Source organism: Anguilla anguilla, chromosome 16 (genome assembly GCF_013347855.1).
Source record: "Anguilla anguilla isolate fAngAng1 chromosome 16, fAngAng1.pri, whole genome shotgun sequence".
NCBI lineage: Eukaryota > Metazoa > Chordata > Actinopteri > Anguilliformes > Anguillidae > Anguilla > Anguilla anguilla.
This window is the reverse complement of record NC_049216.1, coordinates 32,740,273-32,765,452: the sequence shown is the minus strand read 5'-3', so window position 1 is coordinate 32,765,452 and position 25,180 is coordinate 32,740,273. Positions and strand designations below refer to the sequence as shown.

General features: G+C 49.5%; 1 protein-coding gene and 1 long non-coding RNA gene across 2 annotated transcripts in view; one reads left to right on the top strand and one right to left on the bottom strand.

The window, feature by feature from the left end:
- Positions 1–22,587, bottom strand: part of zgc:113516 (uncharacterized protein LOC541449 homolog) — a 51,186-nt gene extending 28,599 nt beyond the window's left edge. The window contains exons 1-3 of the mRNA XM_035395143.1: positions 22,154–22,587; positions 14,084–14,361; positions 10,921–11,061 (exon numbers count right to left, since the gene is read on the bottom strand). Of these exons, the coding sequence (XP_035251034.1) occupies positions 10,921–11,061; positions 14,084–14,361; positions 22,154–22,300 (566 nt within the window). The 5' untranslated portion in view covers positions 22,301–22,587. The remainder of the gene's footprint in view (positions 1–10,920; positions 11,062–14,083; positions 14,362–22,153) is intronic.
- LOC118214870 overlaps positions 1–25,180 on the top strand; it is an 82,678-nt gene that overhangs the window by 39,672 nt on the left and 17,826 nt on the right. The window lies entirely within an intron of this gene.

Below are 25,180 nucleotides of genomic sequence, written 5' to 3'. Positions count from 1 at the left end.
AGGCCCGGGGGGTTTTCGCTGGAAATGCAGCACGTGATAACTAACACGCCTTTCTCCACGCCTTGCCCTGGGTGACAGTGTAGTATGATGGCTAAGGAGTCGGTCTTGTAACCGAAAGGTCGCAGGTTAAATGTTTTTACTGCTTAAATATCGAGGTATGGCTGCGACAGCGTGCACAGTGCCTGGGTTTCTTGCGTGTGAGATGGCGTTGGAGGGTTACGGAGACGAGATGAAACTTAAACACACTCCAGGAGTTTATGTCTGTGTGTGTCTGTGTGTGTGTGTCTGTCTGAGGAGGGGCAGGGCGCTGGTGGTGAGAGGGGATGTGCCTGAGATGCTGCTGTATACTGGAACAGCTGGAGGAAATGAGCTCATTTGTGGCCTTAAATCTAACCAGCCGAAAAACAGAGTATTTCATTTGTACCATGCTCGTAAAATGGCTTTTAATTAGATGACCATAATAATCAGTGAATACGGACTCTCTTTTTTTTCCCTCTCACTTTATGTCTCTCTCTCTCACTCACACAGTGCACACACAAGAAGGGCATACACTCAGTGAAATATGTGAAAGCACATACTCACAAAGAGATATACACATTCTGCCTGAAATGAAAACACAGACAAACCACACACACACACATACACACACACACAAAGGCACATGCACTCCTTGAAATACACAAAAGCTCACACAAAGAGATATACACATTCTATCTTAAATGAAAACACACACACACACACACACACACAAAGACTGCCACCAGCCTTCCTGCCAAACCCCTTCACTATCGAATCTTGCCGTGGTGTTCTCTTTTGTCTCTAAACCAAATGTAGTGTACATTGTCCGAGGGTTGTGTACAATGGCGGTGTGAGCGGGGGTGGGTGGGGGTGGAGGGGGGGGGTGGGGGGGCCGGTTCCAGCGGCTGAATGGCGGCCGTGTGGCCGGCCGGGCCGGTGAATGCTATCTCGGGGCCCCAGAGTGCCGAATTCATGGCGTTCCCACACCGGGGCTCGGGGCGGCTCTGGGGAGACGGGCGGCGGCGGTGGCGGTGGCGGCGGCTCGATAGGAAGCGTATTCTCTCTCTCTCTCTCTCTCTCTCTCTCTCTCGCCGGGTCGGTTCCCCGGCAGCGTGTCGCTAAGCGTTTCCGGGGGCCTTATCAAACCGGCGGACGCCTTTTTTTTTATTTTATTTTTTTAGAAAGCCCGGGGCGAACAAAAGCGCCAGGCCGCCGCACTCCGGAGTGCAGAAATCTTCCCTTCCCATCAGCCCCCTGCACCCCCACTCCCCCGCCCTGCCCCCCCCTACCCCACCCCCACCACAATCTGCCTCTATCTGCCCCCACAGAACTGCTGCTCTGTGATCTGCCCCACACACGCCGCTCCACAGACAACGCCTGAAGAGAAACTTCCATTCCAAGATGGAGGACAGTTGCTGGTTGAGGAAGCTTCCCGTCAGTTCCCTCAGTCCTCCGCCTTGGAACGGAACATGGAGGCTTCTCTTCAGGTGAGCACTCGACTTTCAGATGAGTACAAATCTAATGATTGAAGGGCGTTGCCAAAGAGTAAAGCGTAGAGCAAAAGTTTGCGTTTTTTTGGGTTAGGCCCGAGGAATTTCACACCATGCCGCCTGTTCTGGCCAGCAAGGCTAGGGCTGATGAGGTTGTCATGGATTTTACAATATCAAATAAAGCATTTCACTTATTTTCTGTCAAAAGCACAGTCGCTTATCACTCCATAGCACCCTCCTACTAGCTCATGTTCACTCAGTAGGCACAAAGCAACTAGGCCTACCAGATCAAAGCTGCACTCTGAAGCCCACTGCAAGAGCCATGCTAATCTAAAGATGCTGTGAAATGTACAAGATATTCAACTTATAATCAGCCTCTGCCCGCTTTCCATTTCACGTAGTATTGCTGCGAATGAAAGGACATAAGCCTTAATAAGCTGGTGGTTGTCTACCATAGCCCTTAGGTTATTTTATTTTTGTTATAAATAGGTCGTTTTTACATGCTCAAAATTCGGTGTACTAGAATAGGCTGAAAGATGAGCTTGACATGATCATTAAATTGTTGTTAAATGCACTTGTTCTGCACTACAGGCTAAAGCCAATTAATGCATCGTCTACTTTCCAAATCGACCTTTTCGCTGTGGTGAATTACTTATTAGCCTAAAATAGTTTTATTCCATCTTTTTTTCAGTTACAGTTGATTTCTCTTAATTTAGAAGAACAGTGTGTTTCAATGAACAACGGATGATACAAGATAACGACAGCTTGTATTCAGAAAGATTTACACACACACAGAATACACACAGATGCAAATAGCCTTTTAAAACATCTATGATACTTTCAGATAGTTTTTAAAAAGTGTGCAATTATGTTACGTATTTTTAAACATACCTGCCTATCATGCTCATATTGATGATCAATTTGGTCAGAATCAGTTGTACAGAAAAACTGAGGATGTAGAGGGTGTAAATAACAGTTAAGAGAGAGAGAGCTGTAGTAATGGTATTGGAGGGGAGCAAATGTGTGTGTGCGTGGGAATGTGCATGCGTGCGTGTACGTGTGAGTGCGTGTGTGCGTACGTGTGTGTGTGTGTGTGTGTGTGTGTGTGTGTGTGCCTGTGTGTGTGTGGGCATGTGTGTGTGTGTGTGTGGGAGAGATGTGGTGGATTTATAGTTCAGCACTCTGAGGGTGCACCTGGCCCAAGAAGACCATCATTTCCTCTACTCAGGACCCAGGACCTCTTCCAATCTCTCTCTCCCTCTCTCCCTCTCTTTCTCCCTCTCTCTCTCCCCCCTCACTCTCTCTCTCCTCCCCCTTGCTCTCTCTCCCCCCCCTCTCTCTCTCTCTGTCTCCCCCCTCTCTCTCGCTCTCTCTCTCCCTCTCTCTCTCTCCCCCCCCCTCTCTTTCCCTCTCTCTCTCTCTCTCTCCCCCTCCCTCCCTTTCTCCCCCCCCTCTCCCCCCCCCCCCCCCCCCCCCCCCCCGCTGGGTGGCTCTTGCGTGGAGAGGTCTTGTGGCGGTGCAGGGTAATCTGCGCACGCAGCCGGCCTTTCATGCCACACAATGACGCCACGCTGCTCGAGGCTCATTAGAGACGTTTCCTGCCCTCGCTGCCGCTCTCGCACATTGTATCTGCATAGATCTGCAACCCACAATAAAGCAACAATGATTTTCCAATAACCCACCACCCCACCCCTCCCCCCAATACGGCTGCAAGTTCAAAATGCAAATGAAGGGCATTTTTCTTGTACTTGTTTGTTAAAGGGAAGTTCAGTGGTACAGAGCATCCTCTAGCACAGGCCAATGCTGCAGCTGTGTCCTCTCCAACCCCCCACCCCCACCCCCACCCCCACTCCCCATCACCTCTCTCTATCATGGCCTCAGATCTCACCAAAGCTTCCTTTTTTCTTTTTCTTTTTTACACTTGTTAACTCAACAAAGGCAAAGGCAGTTGACCTCCGAACGGGGGACTAATTACCTGTGTCACTTTTCACTGCGTATGAACAGGCACACATGCTAACGCATGTTTTAAGAGAAGAGACCTCGCACAAGCTGCCACTTCACAGGCAATAAATACCTGTGAGTTTTTTTTTTTTAATACTTTCTTTTAAAAAAATGTAGCACACCTGCATTTTCACTTCTGTGATTATTTGTGCCGTTATTATTTTCAGCAGTGTAACTATTTCCCCATTTTCACTTATTTCAGTAGCATTTAATGTGCAGTGTATGTTTATTGAGGGGGTAGTCTGTGGTGTTGGGGCCAGTTGTTTGTAAGTGTAAAACACGTTTCTTTCTTGGTAAAATGTACATCACTTCCATTGTAGAGAAGTATCATATGCTACCTCCATCTACTGGAAGCCATGGTGCACTACAGCTCCACTGTCGGAGTTGAGACTTGTTCTTCTGCTCCAATGTTTTTAAAAAATTAAAAAATATGTCTCTTAAATGTTATTTGACGCTGGTTTTTAAAAAATGAACTTTTATTATGTGAAACACAGAGGCAAATACTGAATAGATTTAAGATGGGATAAGATCTTAATTTAGGTGTGGACTAATTGTGTAAAATTAAGAATATTAAGTAGCTATTAGTTTTTAGCTTCATGAGATTTTTTGTTTTTTTTGCTGTTATTAACAAATTTGACATTTTGTGACCATAACAAAAGACTGTGTGTCCGTGTATGTACGTGCAAATAGTGTAGTGTGTGTGTGTGTGTGTGTGTGTGTGGCAATTATCTACTCCTAAAATCCTTTTCACATTCAAATTTTCGTAGCCAGTAAGTGTCTGTTCACTTGTTTTAACTGTACGTAGAATTTACTTGCAAATTGCATTGGATACGAAACCTGCCTGCAAGGGTACCGTTGCTAATTAATTACATTTACATTTTATTTGAAATGTATAAATTTATTTTCTGAGGTGTTAACTGATTAATATTTTTTCATTAGTTCTCTTCTGTCAGGCGGGCTGCTCTTACAAGCGAAACCGGCTTTCGCCGCTCAAGACTTCACATTTTCAAAACGGCCGTTCCAGCGATTTTCTGCCAAATGTCGAAGAAGCATTTTCAACACTTGCTGCGCCTGTCTGCCAGCGCGAGCGCGGAGGTGAAAATCTGGTAGGAGGCGTAGCTATGGGGAGAAACGCGTCTTCGGTGCGGCGGGAGTTCGGAGACGAGTCGTTAAGTAACGGTGTTCTCGCTCCGCGTGGCGTACGATGAAGAGGGCAATCACGAGAATGTACGGAGGTGACAACTTGGAGAGGAGAGAAGCCTGTGGCATGTGCCGCGTGGAGAATATTGGAAAAATATCACATCTGGGCCTTTTTCTGATTCCTGTTTATTTTGCGGTTCTGACAAGCATCCCTACAAGCAGATGTAGAAGAGCGTGTTTTATTTTTTTTTTCCCTTTCTGTATGTCCGTTAAATTACAAAATCTTGTTTTTTCATGATACCCCATTAAAATATTGAAATGTGAGAGCGCGCTGTCTATTTTAGGAAAGTTTGAAAAGCAAATCTAACTTTGCTGTCACGTAGTAGTATTGCGCAGGCCAGACATATGAGCTGTAATGCATGGCTGTTCTGTTCTGTAAGACCAATTGTCAGTTCACATGTGCATTTACAATGCCTTTCTGCAATTTAGAATAGAATAACAGTTTTTTTTTGTGGGGGGGGGGGGGGGGATGCTCTCGCCAGAGCAATGGACACAGGTGATGTTTTTACATCCTAATCTGTTAATACAGCAGTATATTTTTTATTTAAGCTATTTAGCACCAGCAGTTACTCCAAGGTCCAATTAGTGAGCCTGCCGACATTAGAGCATCACTCCGTCCGCACACGCACAGCACCGCTAGGTCTCTCAGGTCTGACCAGGGGGTGCTGGCTAAAGGTTGAGATTTAAAGGATGTTTAAGGGGTTTCATGAAACAATTGCCCCAATACTCTTGAACTGCCTCCCTTCGGACATACGGTCTGTGGACACTGTTGGCACCTTTAAAAAGCCACTGAAGACTGGCCTTCATGTCATCTTTTGCTTCAGTTGTCTCTGTATGTGTGTTTATGTTAGACCATTTTTATTTAGCTATTTCCTTGTGATTTTGCTCTAGAAAGGCGCTATATAAATAAACTTTACTTCCTTACAATGGCAGTGCCTCAGCTTGGAATTGAACCTGCAACATCTGCGGTAAGAGGTCACTTCCCTTACCATTGTACCGCACATTTTCAAAGCTAACTGCCGGGAAAGTGTTTTGTTGGACTCGCTAGGATATAGATCCATGTTGCGTTTAGGATACCTAGCAAAACACTTTTTCTAGTTTTTATTTTTCAGTGGAAAAACTTCTGGTGTGCTTTAGCACTTTGTATGAGAACATACTGTTCGTTGGAGCCAAAGGTCCTTTGAATCCAGGACATTTTTGTTTTCTCAAACCTGTTGTTGTGAGTTTTGATTGTGAAGCTGTCAGTGCGGGGGTGTGCGATGTCTCATCGCTGACGCGCAGCGTGAACCGCGGACCTGAGCCGGCTCATGAAAGAATGCATGTGTTTGGCCTTTGATATCTCCAGATCGGCACCTCGGCGCGTCAATACGTTCGAGAAATAATTGGGTTTCGTGTTCGCCGCGGATCAAAAATTACAGTTTTCATTATTGTGTCCCGTTGCACCGTCTGTTTAGCATTATAGATTTTTCATTTTTATTTTGTGGGCCAAACCTCGGCACTTGCGGAAAGCACACCCCGATGCCATTGTGTTGCTGTGCTGATGGGCCCTGTCCAGCGAGCTTCATAAAGGCCTGTTCTACATTCACACCGCCCGAAGGCAGTTTCCCTAATCATATTAATGAGGAGTGAAACATGAAAATCTGCAGCAGGAACGAGGTTTCGGCACGAAGACGAGTCCTATTTACTCCATACTCCATACTCATCCAGTGGCCTTCATCTGGGCACAGAAAAATCAACCCCAAGGTCTCTATTGATCAGCCTTGAATCTGCTTTTACAACATGGCGCCATGGTTATTATGAATCGGTTTGATGGATGAATAATTTTATAAAGCGCGTGCTGCATTAAGTATTTACTTTTAAATAAACAATTTCAAAGGGGGAGGCCAGGCTGTGATGCCCTTTGTGTGACTTCTAAGCCTGCTGGTGCTGGGAAAGGCGGTCAATATAGAAAACTGGTTAGTCTTTCTGTGGCTTTCACACAGACTCACCTGCAAGACTGATTCACACAGGCTCACCTGCAAGACTGATTCACACAGGTTCACCTGCAGACTGATTCACACAGGCTTCGCCTGCAGCCTGATTCTACACAGGCTTCACCTGCAGCCTAATTCACATAGGCTCACCTGCAGACTGATTCACACAGGCTCACCTGCAGCCTGACTCACACAGGCTCACCTGCAGCCTGATTCTACACAGGCTTCACCTGCAGCCTAATTCACACAGGCTTCACCTGCAGCCTAATTCTACACAGGTTCACCTGCAGCCTGATTCTACACAGGCTTCACCTGCAGACTGACTCATACAGCCTCACCTGCAGACTGACTCATACAGCCTCACCTGCAGAATGAGCGTTGGCACAGCAAACCCAATCACCGCTCATGTCGCAAAAACACCATGGAAACGGGTTGCCAAAATAAATTGGGAAGCGCTCGGCCCTGTTCATCGACTGCTGTCACAGGGAGGTACTTTAGCAGTACCATCGCAGTGATGGTCTGTCTGTGGGCTGAAGCGCTCTCGCTGTGAGGCGTGTTATCGCGTACGCGGTTTGAGGATTGGCTCGCAGGCCGGCGCCTCTCCCTGGGCCCTGGTCTCTGAGGTAAAGGCTGGTTCCCCATTGGCTAATAAAATCCCCCAGCACCACGGAGATACGAGCTCGTATTTATGGGTCTGTTGGTTAATGAAAAAAAGCAGATGTGCTTTTTGGACTACCCCCCCACCCCCATCCACATCCAAGCATTAATATTTCAGAGGGAACCCTTACTTAAAGCAAACACTGCTGAACTTTTGACTGATAAGGGGGAATCTTCAGAGGAAGCAAGTCTGGTCCCTTGTAGCGTCTGGAAGTCTCTGTCCGTCTCTAGGCCCTGGCTGTGCTTAGCGCGATGGTGTTAGCGCTGCTAGCTAATGACCTTCGCTGTGCACTTAACGTACGTCGCTTCGGATAAAAGCGTCTGCCAAATTAATGTAATGTAATGTAATGCTACGTCCGCTCACGTCCCCCGCTTGCTTTCCCGCTACACATCTTCCTCGGGCCTCTAAGGGTGAAGCCACACGTCCTCCGACGAAATCGCCCGGCGTCGCTCTCGCCTCTCACTATCGGTCGCTTGTGGTGAGCGTAATAACGTTTTTTTTTTTAAACGGGGGGACAATTTACACGTCGGAACTGATGAAGATTAAACCTGTGTCTTGATATGCCCCGGAGACAAGCTACTGACATGGAGGAGAAAAAAAAAAACGTCAAAAAGCCCAAACCATTCGACACTGAAGCAGCTGCGTAAAAATACTGTCAGGACCGACAGGAATGATGGAGAACACTGTGAAAATAAGACCCAGGTTGAAAGAAAATGGAAGTATCCTTTAAATCTCAACAAGTCTGAGACTATGTGTAAGCAAGGATACAGGATCAATGTACAGGATACAGGTGAGGCTACCTGTATTTTAATTGTGTTCTACTGTGCTGTAACTGCACTGAGCAGTAGTCCACAACGCGCACTGACACAACCCTCCCTTACCCCCCCGCCCCCCCCGGAAATACCCCCCCCCCCGGGCCTAAGGCCTCCGCTGTGCAAGATCAAAACACGGAAACGGTTTTTAGGAAGAGGCGACGCTCGGCCCCCCCCCCCCCGGCGGCTGTGCTGTGTGTGTGTAAAAGTGGTGACCCCCTTAATTAAGAGGGGTCACTCAAATCTAAAACACTTAAACCGGGACCCATCGCCCCAGCTTCTGTCTTTCGGTTTCCTGGAAAACAAAAAAGGTGGAGGAGGGAGGGAGGGAGGAGGGGGGGGGTGGGAGTCACCCTTTGTAGTGTGTTTTAAGAGTGTGACAGTTGAGGGGGGGGTTGAAGGGGGGGGTGGTTCTGCTCCTCTTCCTGTATTCAGCCACCACCTTCCTCGGAAAAACCCAGCGGGAGTCGCGACTACGAGACCGCGACAAAAAGGCGACTAATTCAGACCAAACGTGCCCCCCCCCCCCCATCCCCCTTTAACATTCAGCCAGGGCTTCATACAGGAGCCCGAAAGTAGAACCTGGCAGTAAAAGTGAAAAGACTCCCTGTAAAGGACTAATAGAAGTTGAGACGTCGTATTCTCTCTCCGCCTAAGGTCAGAGGAGTGCTTTTCAGCTCCGATGTCTGCTTGGAAACGTCCGTCCTTTTTAAAAAAAATAAATATATATATTCTTACCACAGATAGGTCGGCAACTGTAATTAAGCTGAAATTATGACTTATGGAGAAATGAATGCGAAGAAGCCACACAGAAGGTTTTGTGTGAGAAATTAATGTGCCCCCGTGACTGTCTGTAGTCACTGTAAAGGCATGAAAGAGAAAAGGAGGGTGTTCGGTGGAAACGCCGATTTGGCGTAAAATTTAAAAAAAAGAGTACGTGCCGAACGAATCGAACCCAGGCGTGGTGACGTGCGCTGGACGCTGCGCCGTTTATACAGCAGAGAGACTCAGCGCTGTCTGGCTGAGGGGGGCGGGGGGGGGTGCCTGGTCTGAAACTAAACAAGGAAATTTGTGGAGGATGAGTGTCTGAACCGCAGGCAAAACCAACAGAAAGGGGTGGGGGGGTTGGGTGGTGGGGGGTGTGTGGAGTTGGGGTGGGGGGGGGGAATCCAGATTCTCGCTTCCTCTATTTCCCAGCCTGGCACACAGTACAGACAGCCGGCTACGCTAACAGGAGCGGAAGCAAATGAAGACCTGCTTTTTTTTTTTTTTTTTTTCCTCTTCATCATTTGACTTTATGTTGTGTATTTTTTATACACAATAGGGGCCTTTCGTTTTAAAGTCCCTGAGATGAGATTTTCTCAAGGCCTTTCACCGCCGGGCCTTTTGTTACGGCTTTATCATCGGGATCTCGGCCCTGCGCTTAATTCAGCCTGAAATTACAGCAGGCCCCCGTTGGCATGCCTTTAATTGATTGCTTTAATTGATTGGTTGAGGGGCGTGGGTTGGGGGGGGGGGGGGGGGGAAGGGAGGAGGCGGGGGAGGGTTTGTAACTGGCTGAAAAGCAGTTTATCTTAATCAGTTGAGAGCAAATTTAGAGCTGTCCAATCGATTTCCTCCAGCTGATCACCACTGTTCTCTCTCCGACTGGCAGGAGCAAGAAAGCTGCTATCCCATAATCCCTTGGGGGGCACAGGGGTGTTGGGGGGCGGGGGGGGGGGCGCATTTCTACCTGTCATCTGGGCCCAATCGGTGGGGTTTACCTGAGGTAAACCCTGAGAGGTGCCGAAACAGTACCTGACCATATTAAAGCTGGAATGGACTGAACGCCTGGGTTCACAGCGCTGCAGATACGGTGTTTTGGGGGATTTTTCTAATTCTAGTTGATGGTGAAAGAAGCCTGTTTCAGATGACTGGAGCTGTAGGAAAGACAGCTCAGCACTCTGTAGGCGTCACACTGTCATGATTAGCATTGTGGTTGGAATGAATGCAATAGTGACTAATGCTGTGACTAATTACTTCAGTACGTTACTCCACCACCAAGCTAGCCAGGGCCTTTCCACCACGCGCCCACCAATCAGGGATGCCGAACGTGGCGAACGGTTCAGTGCGAAACTTTCTGTTCAGACCTTAACGGAACATTCTGCCATTCACCTGAGCCCCGGGGGGCGGGGTTTTAGCTGTTCACCTGAGCCCCGGGGGGCGGGGTTTAGCTGTTCACCTGAGCCCCAGGGGGGCGGGGTTTAGCTGTTCACCTGAGCCCCAGGGGGGCGGGGTTTTAGCCGTTCACCTGAGCCCCAGGGGGGCGGGGTTTAGCCGTTCACCTGAGGCCCAGGGGGGCGGGGTTTAGCTGTTCACCTGAGGCCCAGGGGGGCGGGGTTTAGCTGTTCATCTGAGGCCCAGGGGGGCGGGGTTTAGCTGTTCACCTGAGCCCCAGGGGGCGGGGTTTTAGCTGTTCACTTGAGCCCCAGGGGGCGGGGTTTTAGCTGTTCACCTGAGCCCCAGGGGGGCGGGGTTTTAGCTGTTCACCTGAGCCCCAGGGGGGCGGGGTTTTAGCTGTTCACCTGAGCCCCAGGGGGGCGGGGTTTTAGCTGTTCACCTGAGCCCCAGGGGGCAGGGTTTAGCTGTTCACCTGAGCCCCAGGGGGGCGGGGTTTAGCCGTTCACCTGAGGCCCAGGGGGGCGGGGTTTTAGCCGTTCACCTGAGGCCCTGATCCTGTTTGTGCGTTTTAGACGCGAGGTCTCCCAGCCCAGCCCAGCTCAGCTCACCCCTGTGGAGCTGGCGTCTCCCCCTCAGCGGTTTGGACCAGGTGGAGGTACTCTGAGACCTTCTCCCAGAGGACGGGCTGCGCTGGGGATCCGTTTCTGGGCGGGATCGAGTGCAGCCTGGCCATTTCAGTCGCGATTAGCCTACGGAAATAAAAGATAAACAAATAAAATAAAAATCCTGTTTGGGAATACCGTTTCTCAAATGACAACTTATTGTATTGAGACGTTTTATTTTACAGACGGAGTATAGCCTGTTTTGCCTCTTCCTGCTGAACAGCGAGCTAAACTGGCTCGCTGTTCAGCAGCGTTCCGCTGTGACGGAAAGCAGGCAGTGCACTCTGGGTAAAGTATTTGGGCGGGACCCGTAGCGCGCGGTACACTCAGCAGACGGCAGGTCGTCCCTGGCTTTGGTAAAGCAGCTGAAGGCCGCTTTGATTTAGGGCCCCGCCGACCTTCATGAAAGAAGTGTGTGTGAGATAAAGCTCCGGGCTTTCTCCCACACTGCTCACACACACACACACACACACACTGCTCACACACACACTCACACACACACACACACACACTGCTCACACACACTCACACACACACACACACTCACGCACGCACGCGCACACACACACTGCTCACACACACACACACACACACTGCTCACACACACACACACACACACTGCTCACACACACACACACTGTGCACAAACACACACGCACGCGCACACTGTGCACAAACACACAAACACTCACGCACGCACGCGCACACACACACATACACACACACACACAGGCACAAACACACACACACACACACAGTGTGCACAAACACTCACGCACGCACACGCACACACACACACGCACACACAGTGTGCACAAACACACACTCACACACACTCACACACACACACACAGTGTGCACAAACACACAGACACACTCACACAGTGCGCACAAACACACACTCACACACACAGATGCTCACACACACACACACAGTGTGCACAAACACACAGACACACTCACACACAGTGCGCACATACACACACACACACACACACGCAGACGTTCACACACACACACACACACTCACACACAGTGTGCACAGACACACTCACACACACTGCGCACACACACACACACACACACACACACACACACACCGCAGAGCAGAAAGGCCCAGGCTGGCGGGTAGCTGATGGAGACGCACCCCTGGCTCCTGACCCGCCCTGTCTGTGTGGAGCCCCGCAGGCGGAGCTGAAGAGTGATTGCGTGTGAACCTGGCCGCACGTCCGCTTACGGGACAGTGGTCAGATTCGGCTGTGACCCCCTCCTGAAAAATGAGCCCCCCTACAGACCCCCCCACCCCCCCGTCCGCCGCGGTCCTGAGAACCGTGCCACGGAATGCTTTCGCAGACTTCTGCTCTCCGTCAGGCCCCTCGAACCCTGGACTCTGCCGCAAATAGACGGAGCGGGACCGAGTGCTTCTGTGACGCCCGTCGGGGAGAGACGGCCCCATTCCCATGATCCTTTGGTCAGGCGCCTACTTCATAATCCTTGATCGCGCTGGACTGGACTGGTACCGGCTTGGGAACGCTGAGGATGGGGGGGAAAAAAAACGGGAACAGATCTGCCTCCATGCTGAGGAGTCTGGGCTGGGCGATACTGTTGATCTCTACCCTCCGCTCTCCTGCTCCTTTCACAGCTGGGGTCCATTCAGAATTTTGGAATTGGTATCTGAATTTTTTTTTTAAACTCCTGGATGGAGAATTGTAATTTGGAATTAGAGGAAGTAGAGCTTAATCCAGGGATGTTATAAGTAATTCTACTCATTTATGGAAAATGAAAGCATCATTAAATTATAGGCAATTGTGCCTATTAAGTATAAATCTTTAAGTATTAACAAAATAACGTGATTCTTTATTTTATCAGTGTTTTTTATTTAAATCTTCTCCTTGTAAGAGTATCGACATCAACGTAAACGTTATTCAGATGTTAAATAACACATTGGAATTTAATTGAATTAAATTTCATTTTCCTTTTGTTGAAATTATGCATCCTGCTTCCGACTATCTGTAGTTCAGAATTGGCCCCAGCATAGGCTCATGCGTTCGGCTTTGTTTCGCTGTTCAGTGGGAGCAGAAATCACGCACATGTCGCCAAGCAGCTCTCAGTGGTCTGCTCTGGGAAAACTCAAGGACAGCAGTCACCCTGAAATGATCCAGGATCGTCCCCTGTCTTTCCCCCAGTGTAAACCTGCGTGATGAACCGTTGTCAGCGCGCCACATAAAGTTGCTTTATAAATATTCAGCCAGTGGCCATTTTGTGCCGGTCGAACGTGGGCTCTTTTTGGAACGACGGGCTGGGCTGGGCGCGGGACGAGCGGAGGGATAAACGGTACGGTGGCTCCTGCTTGTCACCGCAAAAACCTTGACAAACGATTGGCCCGCGATACCCAGGCACACCTGAGCGCTATCTCCCGCCATCTGGCCCTGTAAAACGGGGCTTTCTGAAATAAGGGGGCCTGTTTACAGGAAGCCGAACGAGCAGGCACGGCGGCTGAGGGGGGGGGTTGGCGCGGGGGGGCGGGGGGTGCGTATCGCGGCGCTCCGGGCGGGTTTTTCTTCTCCGCGCCGGCGTGCTGTAAGACCCAGACAGATTAAAAGCTTTGTGCGAGATCCCAGCCAGGGGCCTTTGTGTTAGCGGCGGCGGCAGCGGCAGCGGCTAACTCTCGCAAAAAGACCACTTCTGCTCTGGGAGTGCATTATGCTGTGCGTTTGTGTGTGTGTGTGTGTGTGTGTGCGTGTGTTTGTGTGCGTGTGTGTGTGTGTGTGCGTGTGTTAGCTCTTGTGTCTATGTGTGTGCAAGCGTGTGGGTGTGAGGGAGAGAGAGCTTAGACACGCGCACACTCAAGCACTACATACATGCGTGTACACACACACACACAGAGCATACGCACACATATACACACACGCAGTGCACAAGCACACACACACACGCACGCACACTCACACACACACACACAGCGCTACAGCGCATCTGTCTATGAATAACGAACAGGCACACACACACACAGTTCTCTCACGCACACACACACAGCGCTACAGCACATCTGCCTATGAATAACGAGCAGCCACACACACACACACACAGTGCTCACACACACACACACCTGTAAATGGCCGGCTGTCTCAGGAGCGTGTCGTCCAGCGCCGCTCCCCGCACAAACTGGTAGCAGATGCCGTTCTGGAAGCTGCAGTAGAGCTGGGGGCCGCAGCCGTGGGCGTGCAGCGTCTGCAGGGTCTGGCGCTCCCTGTCCCGGTCCACGTACAGCTCGGTCTGCCGCCCGTACACCCGCACCAGCACCGTGTCCCCCGGGCCCCCCGGGCCCCCCGGGGCCCCGTCCACAGAGCACCCCATCAGCAGGTTGGTTATCCCCTCTGTGAAGAACTACACACATCACCTGGGATTACACCTGAGCTGCATGGACACACACGCACACACACACAGGTCTAGATTCAACAAGCACTTTTACCCTTATCTTCAACTTAGAAATGAAATCAGAGTTGTTGTTTTTTTTTGTTGTTGTGTTCACTTCACTGTGAGTTGAACTTGTTAGTTGTCTGTAGGCTGATCTGTACGGCTGTCTGTAAGCTGTCTGTAGGCAGGCTGATCTGTAGGGCTGTCTGTAGGCTGATCAATAGGCTGTCTGTAGTGCCTTCTGTGGGCTGTTCTGTCGGGCCGCCTATAGGATGATCTGTAGGGCTTATCTGAGTGCCGGTGTGTTCAGGGCATCACACAGGTATGCGTCACACGGGTGCTTGTGATCTGGCTGCAGTGTCAGATCACATGCTCATGTCATGTATGCAGTGTTCTCTCCTGCACTACCATGTCTCCCTGCTGGGCCCCATCTGCTGCTGTCTCTGCAGACCTCTCCACACACACAGCTCTCTCTGCTGCTGTCTCTGCAGACCTCTCCACACAGAGCTCTCTCTGCTGCTGTCTCTGCAGACCTCTCCACACACACAGCTCTCTCTGCTCCCCGATGACTGTTTCTGTAGAGTGTGCGACTGCTCCCATACAGCATGTGAGATGTCATTCAGAAACATTTACCTTAGACCACAGAGCTACGCTTTCCCGATTCCGTGTGTGTGTGTGCGCGTGTGTGTCTTAGAGAAAGAGAGAGCCAGGGTGTGTGTGTGTGTGTGTGTGTGTGTGTGTGAGAGCGAGAGAGAGAGATTAAAAAAGGGAGAGGCATATTTTAATACCCAAAAGTGACTGTCAGATAGTCTCTGCATTCGAATAACTATCAAAGGGTTTATTGGTATCAGATGTGAAGGCATTAAGTGGGTCACGGTTTCCATCCACTGTGATGTCACAGTAAAAATTCACCAGCTTATGATTATTTAATCATGTTTTAATGGAGAAGGTCCCCACCACAAAATAAAGGCCTCCTTCCAAGCTGAATTATTCTCTAAAATGTTAAGAGCGGTAATTGTGCAGTTTGGAGGACTCGACGAGACCTGCTTCAGAGACCTGTCTGGAAAAATGATCATTTCAGAAAAGATGAATTCATAAATAAGTCGATCAACGACTAATTTGTCACTGTAATGCAGTGTGTGTAGTGAACACTTTCTAATACAGTGTGTGTGTAGTGAGAACTTTCTTATACAGTGTGCGTACTGAAGTGTCACTGTTCCTGCAGATTCTTCCTGTGTATTTGAATTGGTTTTAGAACCATCCCTCCCCCCTCCCTGCCTGTGCTGATAGTTTGGTTCAGCGGTAACAGTGTAAATATGGCCGTCTTGACATTCCATTAAGCATTCATAACATTTGGTTTGAGTACTGCGAGAGCAAACACACACGGTATTGTTGGGCAGAGATTTTGCAAGCAGAACTGACCGCTCTTTGTCACGGAGTTTGCTGCACCTTCAAGACAAGCAGACATTTTGTTGTGTTCATAATTTCAGGCAAGGTTTTTAAATTTTTTTTTTTTTTTTTTATAACACCACGATTTAGGCCTACAGTAAGTGACCATCATGTGACCACTGGCGTCATGTGGTGCGAGTGGATGACGTTTCACTAGCATGTTTTTTTTTTGTTTTTTTTCTCTCCCCTTCATCTGTTTTGGACCGCAAGGCCGTTGGGCAAAGTCTGCATTGGCGTGTTTTTATGTTCAAGTGCTCTGTTTGTTCAAGTACGTGACCTGCCCTATAGAGTGACTCTGGCTGTGAAAACATGTTTCTCACTAAGGCATGCTGCCGTGTTCGGGTTTAACCGGTGGCATATGCTGACCACGCTTACAAAGGTGTAGTTATCTCCACACTGTCAATGCCCGTATTTCGTAATAAAATAGAATAATATTTTTAAGTAAAAAATACGAAAGAAAAAAAAAGCGCATTATATTTACATAATGCTCAATACCTCACAGGCTAGCTAGTTCTCCAAAAATTAGGCTATTAGGCAAGTAATAAAAATGTTTTATTTGCAGTGCAAAAACATATTTGTGTAGAGAGCACACTCTAGTACAGTCTCGGTGTGCAGCAAACATACAAATAGTGTGTGTGAGTGTGTGTGTGTAGTGAACTCACTCTTATAGTGTGTGAGTGTGTGTGTGTGTGTGAACTCTAACAGTGTGTGAGTGTCTTGTGTGTGTGTGTGTGTGTGTGTGTGTGGTGAACTCTCTTTAATAGTGTGTGTGTGTGTGTGAACTCACTTTAATAGTGTGTGTGTGTGTGTGAACTCACTTTAATAGTGTGAGAATGTGGTGCGTTTGTGTGTGTGTGTGTGTGTGTGTGAGAGAGAGAGAATGAACTGTTAATCTGAACTTCACTTGGATTGAGTTCAGTGACAGTAGGACACTGGTCAGATCTGGTGGGCTGCACTACTGCTCATGTCACACACGCGTGTCACAATAAGCAGGCTCCGCCCCCCTAATTTGTGTCTCTTCTGATTGGAGATTGTGGTGGCGGGAGGTCAGGGAACAGCACTGAGGGGAATTACAGGAAGCCCATCAGCTGAGGAGAGGTGTTCAGGTTGGAGATTTGGGCTGGCCTGTGAGCCGAACGCTGCGGCCACAAGTCTGTTAGCCGACGCACGGCGTCGCGCAAGAAAACGCAAAATTATTATTCGTGTGTTTTCTCACAAAGCCATTACATTACAGGCAGTTAGCAGGCACTCATATCCACAACTATTTTACATAGCATTTATAACGCATCCATTTATGCGCCTGGATATATACAAAAGCAATGCAGGTTAAGTACCTTGCTCAAGGGTACAACGGCAGTGTCCTACCTGGGAATCGAACCTGCAACCTTTAGGTTATAAGGCTAGCCTAGACTAGCTCGTTACCGATTATACTGCACTGCCACCCCAAAGACCAAACCATGGCGCCACCATGAGGGAGAGAGAGAGAGAGAGAGAGATAGAGCCATTCTCTTTGACAGCCGGCTTGTATGAATCACGACCTTTGCTGCACGTGACCCCCAAAAGACCAAAAATACAGAGAAAACCGCAGTTAAAAAAACGTCTGTCTTTTATGTGCGCTTCAGAGAGGGGAACAGGCAGTTAACACGGGCAGTAAAACGGGGTCCTCTCTGAACTGCAGGCAGCCCCCTGGAAATTTAACTGTGACAGGAATTGCTAAGGAAGCATCCCGACTTCACAATGTTTGTAGTGCCATTTGTGTAAATCCTCATTTTAAGTTAGGCCAACTAATTGTTATTTTTCTGCAAACTTCAAACCGGAGAGGCTGCTTTTAAAGCTGCAATATAGTTTCCTCAATATCAGAAGTTTTGTTTTTTTTTTCATGATAGTTTTCCCGGTGAAGTCAAATATGTTTTAAAAAAAGGAACTGAATTGTCTTTAAGATTCCTCTTGGAAGTTGCCATCACTGCTGAGATTATTTAATGTCTGCTCCAGGATCAGTGTGAGACTCCCTGCTTCTTATATGAAAAATAATATATAGTAAATAATTCAGTCATATTCATACAATATGCAACTGCGCAGCAAAATGTTCACTGTTAGCCCTTTGAAGAGTAGGTTTTTTGAGGTGTTTCTTTTTTTTTCTTCCGAAATTCAAAGTCGGTGTTCTAGAACTCCAGTGCGTTCAGTCACCAGTAGTGATTGTTACATCAGCGTTAGAATGTTCAGTTAAGAACATTCTAATCACGTGTTTGTGATCGTACATCTGAAAAGGTTAATTCAACTCTACCACAGTCTGTGAGCCAACAGGGGACACATCCCTTTGTGTGCCACATGTATTGTTCTTTGAAAAAGATGCATTTAAATTAAAGTTATTTGACTTTATCAAGTAATTGCTGACATATCACACTTCTTTTGCTCATTAATTTTTCAGTCTAAATATGGCGATAATCTTTTCAGTGTAGCCGCATTGAGTGCAGAGTTGTAAGCGCAGTTTTTTTTGTTTGTTTTGTTTTTTTGTGTGTGTGTGTGTGTGTGTGTGTGTGTGTGATTTCTGGTTAATGTCCTAACTGAGCGCCCGCATGCACGGTGGGGCAGCGCAGAAAGGCATGATGGGATACTCGCGGCGCGGTGCTGACGCCGCGCTTTTTGCTCATGTAACGGCGCACTGAACAGAGACCGAGAACTTCGGCGCGGGTCGTCGCCGGGGGAGACGGAGGCGAGCGGGTAACCGAGCAACCGGAGGGGTCAGCACTTTGGAAGCCGAGCCTCCCCTTATTGACCCCCCAGCCAATGAATTTCAAATGCGGTCCTGCCTTGGCAGAGACCGCTTGCTTTATGTGGGGTGGGGTGGGGTGGGGTGGGGGGTGAACTAAGTCGCACATCAATCACCCAAAATTCATAAGAGCGATTACACCCGGGATCAGTCCAGCACAGCGACACAGCAAATGCTTACCCTATCAGACTCGCAAAAAAAAAAAAAAAAAAAAATGTCTACAGTATTAAGTTCTGGTTCGTTTTTTTTTTTAAATGTATTTTTTAAAATTGATTTATTTGCGCTTTTAAAAAAGCTTGAGGGCAGTGTGGCTGTATTTGTAGACCGTGCGGTCGCACGGTGACATCGGCGCACGTGTCTCGCAGGTCCCTGCAGTCTTACAGCCCCTCACTGGGGTTCTGCAGGTTCTGCGTTTTTTTTCTCACGCAAACCTGCTGCGTTTCGTGCTCTGGCAGCGCTCAGGCCTGTGGAAACGAGTTCGCTTTTCTCTCCTGAGCGAACGAGTTTGGTTTTCACTCCCGAAACGCTCCTTTCCTCCTCTAGGCGAGGTGTGAGATCAGCCGTTTCGTGAGTCTGTGAAGTACTTTTCCCCCGCGCTGTAGCTGCTCCAATGACCTTCGGTATGCACTTATTGTGCGTCTCTTTGGATAAAAGCATCTGCCAAATAAATGTAAATGTGCTAATTTATGTTTCACTGTGTTTTTTACATTGTGTCTGGCGGCTTGATTATGCGTATTCAGTACCTTTTTTGTGTGATTCATTGTGTGTGAATTTTAGTGATTTATACTTTTTTTGAAAAAGTGATTGGTCCTGACACAGGCCCCGCCCACACGCCCCTCTCTGTTAATGCGTTATGATTGACAGCTGGGAGAGGCTGCCATTTGCACTGGAGCCTGGCACGGCCGTGAGCTTTAAGTGGAAAGGGGGATCTGGAGACACTCAGAGGAAGAGGGATATATTCGGAGACGTCCTGAACTGTGAGGGCTGCTCCTGGAGGCTGGACGCCGCTCCTGAGCTCGATCCTCAAATCGGCTCTTCCCATTGGTCACGTTCGTCCTTACTTCATTACTAATGGTGGCTGGTCATTTCACCCCTTACTATTCGTTCTCGTTTGTAACGTCGGTGTGTGTAAAAACCAGTGAGACACACCCCTGGTGAGCTCTCAAGCAGCAAAGTGTAGCTATGTCTTGCACTTAAGCAGAACACTCTCTCCACAGGTGTAAACGTCGTCAGTGAGGGTGAACACGGTGTTGGCTGCTCACTGCGCCGTTAAAAGGCAGCATGCACTCATCCAATATGCCACTGCACAGCAAAATGTTCTGCATTGATCCCTTGAAAAGTAGGTTTTTTTGGAATGTTTTCCAAAGTCGGTGTTCTAGAACTCTCAATTCTTTCAATTACCAGCAGCGGTTGTTACATCTGCAATAGAATGTTCGGTTAAGAACATTCTAATCACATATTTGTGACCGAACACCTTAAAGGGCTAATTTAACTCTACCACAGTCTCTGAGCCAATAGGGGATGATGAGATGTGTAATCCCTTAGGGTGAAATGCACTCTATCAGTGTTGATTTATCACTGAATGGAGTCCCAGCCAGTGCGTGGGATGTAAGTAGTGGGTATGGGATGCTAGGACCTGCAGAGCAGTGTTTCCTCTCATCCAGAACCTGTTTTTGTGTTGGATCAGCCCCCCCCCCCCCCTCACCTGCGTACCACCTGTTTGTTTTCTTTCAGGGTATTATTGAAGTGACCCAGTGGCGGTGGGGTTATTGGGGTGCTGGACCCCCGTGGGGGGGGTCTGTTGGGGGCACTGTGAGGAGGAAGTGGGCGCTGGGTTTTTTTTGGGGTAACTGGAATAATGCTGAGATCTCTCCTCTGTCCCTTTCCTTTCTGCGGCTACTGGATCAGTAAAAAAAAAAAAAAAACCAGGCCGAGAACAGCGCCCCCTTCTGCGCGCACTCGACTGCGGCTTCAGTAAAACATCTCTCAGCTTTTATGCAGCTTTTAATCCGTTTCACTGGGCTGGCTCCTTTCTCTTGAACTCTCACTGCTACGGGCCCGGCCAAAGAAAATACAGTCCAGGATCAGCCTGGGTATGGGGCGGGGGGGGGCGGGGGTGTGCGAGAACAGGGGACAAGGGGCTGCCGAGCGAGGGGTGGGGTGGGGAGGGGGGGTCCAGGAGGGGTGGGAGGGCTCTCTGGGAAGGAGGGTGGGAATTGGCCCTCCTTTTCTCTTTTGGAGACCGACTTGAGATTGAAAGATGTGCTGGTGGCTCTGCTGGGACCCCAGCCACACAAAAGCCCATTTCTCTGGGAGATTGGCCCTCTGTTTGCCCACATGAATAAATCTAACCCATCCCCCCACCACCCCACCCCAAGTCAGCGCTGCGAATTTGCCAGGGGACACCCCAGCCCCCCCACCCCAGTCACTGTTGGCCTTAGACTCTGCTCCCTACACAGAGAGAGAGTCTCTTTTGGCGCGCTTCTCCACGCGGATCTGACGACGGAAAAGAAGGGGGCGCGTTGAGTTTGCACTGTCAAACGGCTACTCTCAAACTCCCAGAGTGCACTGCTGCCCCATTGACGAGCTGAGCCGCGCGTGAAACTGACTCTCTGTCTCGGTGGCTTGAAGCTGGACTGTGAGTCAAGCGTTGCTGCCAAATACGCCATTTCGTGCCAGAATTTTAACAGGCTTCCAATTCAATAATTTAGACCATTTTTTTTTGTTTCTCCCCCCCGCCCCCCCCACCCTATGTGTTGATGAGAATGGTGTTTTGCTCACACCCCCAGCAGAAGCTGTGGAAATAAAGCACACTCTGCACCTCACAATGCATGCACTGTGAGCTGCGTGCAAGACTTTCGGCGAAGGGGGGTGAGGAACACACTGAGCGCGCTCCAACACAAACACAAGCTGGGCCGCTGAGGCGCTCACGGGGGCGGCTATGTGGGGATGCCGGGGTTCGACCGCCGAGCCGCCTGTGTACACAGCCCGTGATTGGCTGCCGCCTGCCACGTGGCTGGTGATTGGCCAATGCTCGATGTAGCCAGATTGGTTGATGGTCTGCACGGCCTGGGAATGGTCTGTGCTGTGTCGCACCTACCCCCCCTTTGCCCCCCAGGGAACACCCCCCCACCCCCTACCGCCCACACCTCCTAACTGTGGTGTGGTGTCATAGTGGTGAACTCAGCTGCAGGTTAACCTTTTCCTGTGCGGCGAGGTTATCTGGGTTTCTCTGGAAGCACAACTGGTTGACGTAATAGAAGCGCACGTTAGCCTGAGTGTTTCGGAGCCTGTTGTTGAAGCTGTAGTGGAGCTCTGTGGTGTTTGGCTGTGTAGCGTAGTTCTTAGCACAGGAGAGTGGTGATAGCAGGGTGCTGGTTTTGAGTCTCAGGTTTGACTCCTGCTGTGAAAGGCTTCTTCTGTGTGTGTGAGCCTGGATGAAATGCAGTTATGCCGTTACTCTACGGGGGAGAACTTTGCTCTGTGAGCAGAGCGCTGCGCTGCGCAGCCCGGCGCGTCTCCCCCGGCGCGTCACACACTTGCCTTCAGTTTGATGTCGGCTGGCTTCCACTGCGGCCGCAGTTTCTCCAGCAGAGCCAGGACTCCTCTCCAGGGGGCGCTCTCCTCCACGGACACATCCAGGTGTAGGTGTGCGTCTCTGCCTTTCTGCGTTTCCCCCCCGGCTTCCATCTCCGCCGTTCTATTGCCCTCTGCTGTTCTACTGCTGTCCGCTCTTCTCCTGCCCTCCACTGTTCTGTTGTCCTCCGCTGTTCTCCTGCCCTCCGCTGTTCTGTTGCCCTCTGCTGTTCTATTGCCCTCCGCTGTTCTATTGCCCTCCGCTGCTCTACTGTCCTCTGTGAATCTATTGCCCTACGCTGCTCTGGTGTCCTCTGCTGTTCTACTGCCCTACACCGCTCTACTGTCCTCCACTGCTCTCTTACCTCTGCTGGCCTCTCTCGGTTCTGGGACCCCTGTCTCTCTCCGCCCAGCCGGCCACGCCCACAGCGGCCTGTCAAAGTGCAACGTTCTCCTGATGACCCCCAGAGCAGCGCTTACTCATTAACCTCACTCTCTACGGGACGTTCCAGCTCCATACGAACACATATAATCTAAATTAGCACCCTCATTTAAATACTATTTAAGCCAGTGGTTCATATGCAGAATTCTCTATCCATGGTGCTCTAAGTGAGTGGAGTTATGTGACATGGTGAAGAAGGTGAAGACACCTGTTAGACTAAAAATCTTAAATAAAAATAATCACAGTGTAAGTCTAAGTGGAGGCCAGGAGGAGGGGCATCTGATTGGGGATATGGGGCTGTCTGGATGGTTAGGGGAGGGGCCCCATCGGCCTGTCCCGTTCCAGTGCTACAGCAGGGCACCGTAGGGCCCCGGGGCGAGCTGGGGGGGGGGGGGGGCGGTGGGTGGGGGGGTGTCGGGGCAGACTGGGAATGGGGGGGGAACCTGCACTCAGATGCTCTCTGACATAGTGACTGTCCTGGTCTGCAGGGAGGCCTGAAGGTCTGTTAATCTAGTATAGGTGCTTAGCACACATAGATACACACACACACACACACACACACAAACTCGCACTTACACACAAGTACCCAGACACAAATATGTATACACACACATGCACACAAGCACCCAAGCACTCACACAAACTCAAGCACCCGGACACACACACAAACACACACACACACACACACACACACACACACACTAACACACACACACACACACACAAATACACACACACTCCCACAGCCCCAAGCCTGAGGTGGAGTCTTGATCTTTTGGTCATGATGTTGAGATGTCTTGAGACAACACAAACACGGTCTTGAGCTGGATCTTGGTGTCAACCTTCAGACTCTTGGTCTGGGTCTTGGTCTTGGCATATGGTTTGGGGGAAAGATTGTAGTCTCAGACAAGACCAAATTGACACACTCCAGTGTGCTGAAGACTGTACTCACTCCACAGCACCACTTATCTGTACCATAACATCGCTGCTGCAGAGAATTTACTGACTGACGGACGGAGTGTAGCACAGCGGGTAAGGAACTGGGCTTGTAACCGAAAGGTCGCAGGTTCGATTCCCGGGTAGGACACTGCCGTTGTACCCTTGAGCAAGGTACTTAACCGAAATTGCTTCAGTATATATCCAGCTGTATAAATGGATACAATGTAAAAATGCTATGTAAACGTTGTGTAAGTCGCTCTGGATAAGAGCGTCTGCTAAATGCCTGTAATGTAATGTAATGTAATGACTGAAGTGTCTCACTGCGTGTATGGGGTCATTTTGCATACTTTTGCTCCCTTGGATTGATGAAAGCGGTCATGGACTTGGTCAAAGGTCTTGGTCTCGGTTTTGGCAAGATCTAGTAAGTCTGCTGGTCTAGGTCAGGATATTAGTCTTGGTGGGGGGGGGGGGGGGTGGCGGCAGGAGAGGGGGGTTCTAGTCTTGACTCCAGCTCTGATGCATGCACACAAACATACGTGCACGCAAACGCACACATGCGCACACACACACAAACTCATAAACACACTCGTAAACACACAAAGACTTTTTTGTGCCCGTGTGATTGTGCCGATAAACCAACTCGGCTCTCGCGTTATGCAAATTCATGCGTTTTCGGAGCGATTCATCCTCGTCCTCTGACGAAAAAAAAAAAGGAAAAGAAAAATAAAACACAAAATGGGAAATATCCGGAACAATGTCTCTCCAGTCGTGATTAAGCTGATGGCCCTATTATGGCGAATCAATAAGTGCGTTATTTGGCTGCACTTGAAGTGGGACCGTCGGCGGGAAGCTGGCGGGATGCCAGCCCCTCTCGCTCCGAACGAGCACATGCAGGTGCGTCTCCGCTCGCCTCCGTTCGCCTCCGTTCGCCGGGCGGGAGCGAGGGATGGGGCGATGGAGGGAGGGAGGGAGGGAGGGAGGGAGGAAGAATGGCTCCGTGACAATGGCGGCCAGCGGCCTCCTTGGCGCCATTGTGAGCGAGCGCTCGTTTAGGAGTATTCTCTTTGTCGGGGCAGGTGCTGTTATTCCGCTGTTTACCCCCCATCCCCCCCCCATCTCCCCCCCCCATTCCCCCCTCCACGCGACGCGGGCGGGCAGGCGGGCGGGTGCAGAGGGAGGGAGAGAGGGAATGAAAGAGGGAGAGACAGAGAAAGAGAAAGAGGAGTCTACCAGACTAGGAGTCTGATTCCTGTTGCATTACCTGAGGGGGTGGGGGGGTGGGCCTCAGCTGTGATGTTCCCCCCCCCTCACCTCTTACCGTCTGGTCATCTGAACAAAATATTTTCAGTCTGTGATAAACCAATCTATGTTCTGTGTTTAAAAAAACATATTCCACTTATATCCTCGTCTCACCTAGACTTGCTGACTTGCTGAACCAAGCTTTGGGTAATTGTAAATAAGTCTAAAAGACAAACTAATTTATCTGCATGCTACTGTTGATTTTTAATGATAATAATAATGATAAGTAGAGATTACAGATGCATTATATTACTATGATAATACCTGTACACCTGTTTGATGCGGATAGATGGACAGACAGGTGGACAGACGGA